The sequence below is a fragment of the Quercus suber genome, unplaced genomic scaffold (assembly GCF_002906115.3).
Source record: "Quercus suber isolate HL8 unplaced genomic scaffold, Cork oak 2.0 scaffold_38, whole genome shotgun sequence".
NCBI lineage: Eukaryota > Viridiplantae > Streptophyta > Magnoliopsida > Fagales > Fagaceae > Quercus > Quercus suber.
In genome coordinates, this window is record NW_027069503.1 from 587,840 (window position 1) to 597,552 (window position 9,713).

Genomic DNA, 9,713 nt, shown 5'->3' on the forward strand with positions numbered 1-9,713 from the left:
ATCACATCAAGGAAGATATCACGCAAAAAAGAAAAAGAAAAAAAATGAGCAACCATTATGGAGAGGGTAGTTCAGTCATTTGACTGCAACTATTCTTCTCCCTCTATTTTCTCTCCAATTTGGGGAGATTGAGTTTTAATGGGCCTAGAGGGAAAACAACCTGACCCCATCAATTTTTTTTTCCTTCTCCCTCCCAACCAAACACCACTCCCACCAATTTTCTCTCCCACAAAAAAAAAAAAAAAAAAAGGGTATATTATTTTGAATTAAAACCCCTTGAACTAATTTGGATTTCTCTCTATTTTTTTAGCAAGAGTAATGGAGATTTCGGGCAGCTAACTGGATTTTATGGGCAGTCGGAGGCTAGCAAACGGGAAGAAACATGGACATTGTTGGAGTCACTGAGTCATTCCAATTATCTCCCATGGCAGTACATTGGAGACTTCAATGAGATTACAAGTACTGAGGAGAAATCAGGGGGGAACGTGAGGTCAGCTAGACAAATGAATAGATTTCGTTCAGTCATCGATCATTGTGGTTGGTTTTTTTGGGGCACCTTTCACTTGGTTTAAAAATCAACCAGGAGAAGGTCGCCTTAAGATTCGTTTAGATCGGGCTTTGGCAACTAATGAGTGGAGATTAAAATTGCATGAAGTGGCAGTGCACCACATGACCATGTCCACTTCAGACCTCTCCCTGTTAACTCTTCGCCTAACTCTAGGACACAGAAAGAATAATAAATTATTTAGGTTTGAAGCAATGTGGCAAAGTGATCATAGATGTGACGATGTGGTGTCAGAATCTTGGCAAGATGGCTTGTGTAAAATAGGTGGTTGTCCATTCACTAATTGCATGACCAGTTGCCGTGAAAGCCTTGAAGCATGGAACAAATGGGAGTTTGGTCACGTGCGACGTAAGATAGCAAGCTTATAGAAAAAACTCCAGCAGCTTGAATTTCTTGGAATGACTAGAAACAATGAGGAAGAGATCTAGGAGGTGCGACACAGCTTGGAACATTGGTTAGATGCTGCAAATACAACGTGGAATTAAAGATCTAGAAATTTGTAGTTAGTGGTGACTGTAACGCTAGTTTTTTCCATGCCAAAGCTTCAAATAGGCAGCAAAGAAACACCATCAGGGTATTATGTGATGATAATGGCACATGGCGGGAGGATGATGCATGCATGGAGGGTATTGTGGTGGATTATTTCTCTTCTATATTTACATCTACTGGGTCAACTAATGCTACGGCAGTGGTGGATGCCATACAGCCTGAGGTTAAACAGTTCATGAATGACACTTTAATCCAAGATTTTAAAGCCGAGGAACAGGGACAGACGCAGGATTTTAAGTTGGGGGGTCGGAGATAAGCGAAATTTTTTTTTTCAAATACACATCCATATAGTATTAATAAACTAACAACCAAGACAAATACCTAAAATCATTGTTTCTTAATATATTAAGATACAATCATCTACTAACAAAAACAAAATACACGAAACACTATTGTTTCTTTATACAAGCATCTATGAAAAGGGAACTCGACGCTCTTTCAAATCTTCAAAATCATCTACGATTGAATCCAAACTAAATGTCGAAGCTATATCCTTTTCAATGTATAACATCAAAGAGTCCGTCAAAAAATCATTTTCCATTTTGTTTCGAAGGTTAGTTTTGACAACTTTCATAGCTGAAAATGCTCGTTCTGTAGTAGCAGTAGAAACTGGAAGAGTAAGCACAAGTTTCACCATTCCATAAACAAGTTTGTAATATTCTGAATTTCCAATTCTCACTAACCACTGAGACAACTCAAATAAACTTTTCAATTTTTTGAACTCCGGATCCTGGACTACATTATGCTCAAAATGATAAAGCTCCTTCTCCAACACTTGGTTGTCATAATCTGTGAAATCTTGTGGATAGAAATTCTTTACCAACAAACAAAGATCACTACTTTTGAAAGATTTTAATGCCTCTCGAGGTTCTAAAGCTGAGCTAAGCCTAAGTAACTCCATTGCGTCTTCATTAAACCGATAATTTAGTTCCTGTAGTTGAGAATCTATTGTAGCATAAAAAATATTTACTCGATAATGATGCTCATTTGTAACGTTATCTTGTTGATTACGAGCTCGACCTTGCCTCGCAATATAACAAGCATTCATATCCAAGACATCAATGCAATGCTTCTCACAAAATGATATCACAGTAGTGAGTAAGCCATCCCATCCATCATCTCTAAATTTTTGGATAAGTGCTTTAGTAGATGAAACTAAATGCATGGCATTTAAAATGTCTTGAGATTGGCTTTGCAAAGCTTGACAAAGTTTATTAGTGATCTCTATAGTTTCCTTCTCAAGATGCAAGATGAAGACAAATTCAAATGAAGTTAAACCATCATAAGCTGACTCTGCTTCTGCCCGATGTTCTCCATCAATTGCATCATCAATTATATTTTGCAAAACTTCAACAGTTGAAGTAAACATCCTTAATAAGCTAGAAACTGATCTAAAATGTGAACTCCAATGTGTTTCTACAGGTCATTGTAAAGTGCCAATTTGATTAAGTCCACTTCCAATCTCAAGCTCTTCAAGATCAATCAAACGTGCTATTTCATTAGCATTGGCAACTTTCAATTGCTCATTGTGCTTGCATGAAGCATTAACAATTCTGATCAGAAAAAGCAATGTAAGAAAAAAATGACTAATGGGAACAACTTGTTTTGATGCTTTTACTAATGCCAATTGTAAGCGATGTGCAAAACAATAGATGCAGTAAGCATATGGGCAATCATTCAAAATCAAAGCTTGTAATCCACTCCACATACCTCGCATGTTGCTTGCTCCATCATATCCTTTCCCACGAATATTTTGTATATCGAAGCAATGTTGAGATAACAATGAATATATCCTCTTCTTTAGAGTCAAAGCCGCAGTGTCAACAACATGAATAAGCCCAAAAAAACGTTCTTTCAAAAAGCCTTCTACATCAACATATCTAAAGACTACAGCCATTTGCTCTTTCATGGACTCATCACGAGCTTCATCAACCATTATGCAAAACTTTGCATCACCAATTTCTTCCCGAATGGCCTTCTTCACTTTGGTTGAGAAAACATGTAAAATTTCCTTTTGAATTCTAGGTGATGTGTAGGTTGCATTTTTGGGAGCTTTTTCTATTATTTTAGCAATCTTCTCATTAAAAAAAAGTCACAATACCCAATGATTCAAAAAAGTTCCCACGGTTTAATGAACTAAAACTTTCATCATTACCTCTAAAAGCTATAGCTTGAAAGGCAAGATACCGGACAATAAAAATTGAGGCCTTCAGTTGCAACCGATTATTTGCAATTTGTTCAGTAGTGAAATGATCAACTACCCTTTGCAAATGCTACGATTGGTTCATCAAATCCTTACACATTTGCTCGGCAACTCTATGAGCTGAGTTAGGATCTTTTCCTATATGACCTTGAAAATAACAATCTTTGCCCCCAACCTTTTTCCAAGATCTAAATCCACCAACAATGAATGCATTTTGTTGTCCCACAACCCCATTTGGATTATGAAAGACAAAGCAAGGTAGACAATAAGCTGCATCTGTTGTAGGAGAATATTCAAGCCATTTTGAATTATTTTGAAACCAAGAAGCTTGAAAGATACGATTGCGCTTTCCACTTTTTTTGAATGTCCCTAAAGGAGGTTGGTGCGGACCTTTTTTGATGTAAGCCCGTCGAATTTCATCACATTAATTAACATGATATTCCCATATTTGTTTGCGTGTTCTGGGATCATAATTCAAAGAATCAAGGTCAATTCTTTGAAATTGTGTTTGAGAGATTGGAACATCGACATTTTCCAGAATTGGAACATCGACATTTTCCGGAATTGGAATAGCAACATTAGTTGTTGGCAATTCCACGTTGACTTTAGAAGAATTTGAAGTTGAACCTTTTCTTTTGAAAAAATCAAGCACTGTAGTTGATTTTTTCATGATCTACAAATAAAATAAGAATCACCATTATTTTCTTAAATTTGTGTGAAAATTTTCTATAATATATGATTTGTTTTTTTCTTTTTGTCTTTGGTCTGCCTTTATTTATGTCTTTGTGTTGTCTGATTGTCTCCCTCTTTCTAACACTGACCCACTAACCCAGACACTAATTGACCTTACAGAAAAAAGAAAAAAAAAAAAAAAAAGTTGCCTTTAACTTTACCTTTTGTTTTGTCCATTGCCCAACCCCTAACTCCACTTGTCTGGCTGTCCCTATTATGCCCAACTACTAGTCAACAAAGAAAAAATTAATTCCTACAACTACAAACTCTACTCTCTCTCTCTCTCTCTCTCTCTCTCTCTTATCTATATAGAGAGTCACAAACACAGTTACACAGAGTCACAGAGTCACAGCCAAAAAGCCACAAAAAAAAAAAAAAAACACCACAGGAAACAGCCGCATGATTATTTGCAATTTGTTCAGTAGTGAAATGATCAACTACCCTTTGCAAATGCTACGATTGGTTCATCAAATCCTTACACATTTGCTCGGCAACTCTATGAGCTGAGTTAGGATCTTTTCCTATATGACCTTGAAAATAACAATCTTTGCCCCCAACCTTTTTCCAAGATCTAAATCCACCAACAATGAATGCATTTTGTTGTCCCACAACCCCATTTGGATTATGAAAGACAAAGCAAGGTAGACAATAAGCTGCATCTGTTGTAGGAGAATATTCAAGCCATTTTGAATTATTTTGAAACCAAGAAGCTTGAAAGATACGATTGCGCTTTCCACTTTTTTTGAATGTCCCTAAAGGAGGTTGGTGCGGACCTTTTTTGATGTAAGCCCGTCGAATTTCATCACATTAATTAACATGATATTCCCATATTTGTTTGCGTGTTCTGGGATCATAATTCAAAGAATCAAGGTCAATTCTTTGAAATTGTGTTTGAGAGATTGGAACATCGACATTTTCCAGAATTGGAACATCGACATTTTCCGGAATTGGAATAGCAACATTAGTTGTTGGCAATTCCACGTTGACTTTAGAAGAATTTGAAGTTGAACCTTTTCTTTTGAAAAAATCAAGCACTGTAGTTGATTTTTTCATGATCTACAAATAAAATAAGAATCACCATTATTTTCTTAAATTTGTGTGAAAATTTTCTATAATATATGATTTGTTTTTTTCTTTTTGTCTTTGGTCTGCCTTTATTTATGTCTTTGTGTTGTCTGATTGTCTCCCTCTTTCTAACACTGACCCACTAACCCAGACACTAATTGACCTTACAGAAAAAAGAAAAAAAAAAAAAAAAAGTTGCCTTTAACTTTACCTTTTGTTTTGTCCATTGCCCAACCCCTAACTCCACTTGTCTGGCTGTCCCTATTATGCCCAACTACTAGTCAACAAAGAAAAAATTAATTCCTACAACTACAAACTCTACTCTCTCTCTCTCTCTCTCTCTCTCTCTCTTATCTATATAGAGAGTCACAAACACAGTTACACAGAGTCACAGAGTCACAGCCAAAAAGCCACAAAAAAAAAAAAAAAACACCACAGGTAACAGCCGCAGCCACACCAGTTCAGTTCATCAGCAAAAACACAAACAAGCACAGTTTGAATCTCAGATTCTCAGATCATATCACAAAGACACAAACATTTTATATTTATTAAGTTTTGAAGGAAACTCTAAGAATAAATACCTGTGAGCGGCGGCGGCAAGTGGGTCTTGAGTAACCGGCGATGGCGGCAAGTGGGTTTGAACTTTGAAGTGGGCGGCGGCAAGTGGGTCTTGCCGGCGTGATTGGTAGCAAGATCAACAGTCAACAGATCAAGATGGGTCTCGGCGTCTCGCTCTTGCAATTGTCACAGACTCACAGCGACACGGCGTGGCATCGGCGGCCGCGGCGGCGTCACGGGATCGGGGTGGGTCTCTCTCTCTCTCGCCTCTCTATTTTTGATCTTACTGTGTCGCGGCTGTCGCCTCTGGCTCTCACTTTCCTTTCTTTTCTTTTTTGTTCTATTTTTTCCTTCATTTTTTTGCTTCTCCGTTTGGGTTGGTTTTGGTCCTCTTACTGAGTTTGTTTTTTTTTTTTTTTTTACATGGGCCATAGGCTGGCCGGAATCTGATGGGCTCTCAAGTTCCATTTCCTTCCTTTTCTTTTTTGTTCTTTTTTTTCCTTCTTTTTTTTGCTTCTCCGTTTGGGTTGGTTTAGGACTGCTGAGTTTGTTTGTTTGTTTTTTTTTACATGGGTCATGGGCTGGCCAGAATCTGATGGACAGCCAGGTAGGGGTTCATAATTTTGGGAGAAGGGCCCGAGCTAAAATTAAGGGGGGGCCCAAACTCTTTTCTCTTTTTTTTTTAGAAAATTTTAGCTAGTAAAATTTTTTTTTTTTTAGGCCCAGGGGGGGGCCCGGGCCCCCTTTGCCCCCCCTTCTGAGTCCGTCCCTGCCGAGGAAGCATACAAAGCACTGAAACAAATGCACCCAAAGAAGTCTCCAAGACCTGATGGGATGCCTCTTTTATTATATCAACATTATTGGCCTCTAGTTGGTACTTGTGTGACATGAACAGTTCTAGACTTTCTTAATCATGGCATTACTCCCCCAGATTTTAACAACACTCACATTGTTCTGGTACCTAAAGTTAAAAATTCAACAAAAACAACCTAGTATCACCCTATTGGCCTTAGTAATGTTGTCTTATGGTTGGTGTCAAAAGTTCTTGCTAATAGGCTAAAGCGTTTGTTTCCCTGTATTATTAGAGAAAAATCAAATTGCCTTTATGTCTAAACGGCTTATTATTGATAATGTTCTTGTGGCTTTTGAAATTATGCACCATCTAAACAAAAAAAGAACTAAGAAGGTGGGGGAGACGGCCTTGAAATTAGATATGAGTAAGGCTTATGATAGGGTAGAGTGGGAGTGCTTAGAAAATATTATGACCAAGATTAGGTTCCATACAAAATGGGTGGATATCATGATGAGGTGTGTTAAATCTGTCTCTTATACTATGAAACTTAATGGAAAACCTAGAGGCAAGATCTCCCCAACTAGGGGATTGCACCAAGGGGATCCACTATCTCCATATTTGTTTTTGTTGTGTGTAGAGGGACTTTCAGCACTTCTCCAGACTTAAGTGGAAGAAGGTCTTCTTAAAGGGGTGGCAGCATGTGCAAGGGGTCCTGAAATTTCATATTTATTTGTTGCTGATGATAGCCTAATTATTTGCCGAGCCATAAAGAATGATTGCTACCTAGCCCATGTACTAGAAACATATGAACAAGCATTGGGCCAACAATTGAATAGAGACAAGATAGCTCTTTTCTTTAGTTGCAATAATCCTCAATATATTCAAGATGATATTAAAACCCAATTTGGTGGAGAAATAATTCGACAACATGGAAAGTACCTTGGGCTTCCTTCATTAGTGGGGAAAAATAAGTACAACACTTTCAAAAAATTGATTGAAAGGTTAGATAATAAATTGTTAGGGTGGAAAGAAAAATTATTATCCAATGCAGGTAAGGAGATCCTCATCAAAATTATTGCTTAGGCAATCCCCACATATATGATGAATATATTTCAACTGCCTAATGCTCTTTGTGATAAGATGACGAGCATGGTGCAAAAATTTTGGCGGGGTTAATCCAATGAAAGAACAAAGATGGCTTGGTTAAGTTGGGACAAGATGTGCACTCCTAAGGAGGAATGTGGTTTAGCCTTCCAAGACCTTAAAGCCTTTAACTTGGCTCTTATGGCTAAACAAGGATGGCGGCTCCAAACAAGCACAAATTCTCTAGTCCATCAGGTATTCAAGGCCCAATACTTTCCTAATGGTGATTTTTTGCAGGCTTCACTTGGCAATTGACCATCATATGCTTGGAAAAGCATCATGGCAGTACAACATGTTGTCGAAAAGGGGTATAGATGGCAGGTCGGCAATGGGAAGTCAATAAGTGTATGGAGGGACAAGTGGCTACACCAACCATCGACATTTAGTCTTACATCAACTCTATATGTATTTTTCAAGCATGAGAAAGTTAGTTCACTTATGTGGGTGCAAGTGGGGGTGAGTACGCCTCAACTGAGTAGACCTAGGCAGAGAAAATAAATTGAGTTGCCACCTAGATTTGGTTTAGGAGCCATATATATAGCGCCCTTTGTGGAGTGACTGATCTTACTACTAGAGCACATTTCTAGAGTTTAGGTATGGGGATGGGAAGGTGTTAGGCACCCAACCCCACCCTACCTGTGGGTTAGGTTCCATTCATTGTGTCTTACGTCTTAATCTTATTAAAGACATGTTCAGTACTGCATTCTAGACTCTCCATCTCTCTTACACACACACACACTGTAACATACATCTAAGCAAACAACTTGGCATTTCATCCTAAACCCTAACATACATCTATCATGGCAGTGCAACATAAACCAAGGGTAGAAACATCATGGCAAATCCAAACAAGCATGTTATTACATTCAAACAGAAACATAAACATGGTAGCAAGGCATTAACATCAAGTATATCCCAAACATCCAAACATAGTATCAAGGTGTCAAACAAATGTATTCATCATGTTCATTGTCTGAATGCATGTTCATATGAATGCAACCCTTATCTTGCTGCACCATAGCACCTATGCATAAGTGCATGATCATTCATATGCATATTCATGGCAAAACAACAAGATCAAAAGTAAACCCTAATCTAGCATGTGAAGGAAAAACAACAACAAAACATGGAGGCAGAGACATATAAAGCATAAGAAAAAACAAGCCAAAAGCATGTTAAACAAAATGAAAAAAAGAAACAGGAACAAAAAGACTTGGATTAGGGCCTTTAGGCATAAGTATGTGTGCGCATACATAGGGCCTATGTGTGCAGCCTAGTTGTATGCGTACGCATACTTTGAGTATGCCTGTGCATGCAGAAAGCATGCATACGCATACATGCCCTTACCCTAACCCAGAAAATAGAGAACATAGTAGAACAGAAGCTAAACCTAGCAATCTAGCATGCTTAATACAGAAAAACAACGTAAACCTAAACTAAGCAGGCATGTTATAACATAAACAAAACAAGAAAAACAAGGGCAACAAGAATCAAAACAAGGAAAAGAAAAGAAAAAAGACTAGAATATTATGCCTAACAAACAAAGCTCCTTTGTTTTATTTTGACTGTTCCCCTCAGTCAATCTATTCACAATCAAAACAAAAGTGATTAGTAAGCTTGAAACTCAAAGATCAAGGTTAGAAGAGGCCTAATGATTTATGAAAAACTCCCTCTTTGATTCACTATTTTTAGTAAATCTTGTGTTTTCCCTTAGGATTTTCAGTGTGTCTTGAAAATGTACAATGTATGGCTTTTTATAGTTGAAAAATGGGGGGTTGGAATGGCTCACAGATGATTTTGGATTTGTTTCAAAACCCAGCTTTAATGCAAAAAAACTTACCTTTCGTAGTATATGAAACCCTAGCATGCGCATGCCCGTGTATACGTATGCATGCATGAAGCATGCGTACGCAGAGCTTGAGCATGCATGCGCATACGTGTGTATGCATATGCATGCCCTAAAGTATCTGTGGCCTTTATTTTCTAAAAATAGCTTATTTGATTCATAAAAAGAGTTATGTTTTCAGAAAATACTTTCCTTAAGTCAATTTCAATCTGATCAGGCCCTAAACCAACCTAGGACTCTAGAATTCCAACATCATTGG

General features: G+C 37.7%; 1 protein-coding gene across 1 annotated transcript; it reads right to left on the reverse strand.

Annotated features, from left to right (window-relative positions):
* Positions 1 to 1,526: 1,526 nt before the first annotated feature.
* On the reverse strand, positions 1,527 to 2,483 carry LOC112001708 (uncharacterized). Its single transcript, XM_024033888.2, has one exon. It carries the CDS (start codon positions 2,481 to 2,483, stop codon positions 1,527 to 1,529), a length of 957 nt encoding a protein of 318 aa, XP_023889656.2.
* Positions 2,484 to 9,713: the final 7,230 nt, after the last annotated feature.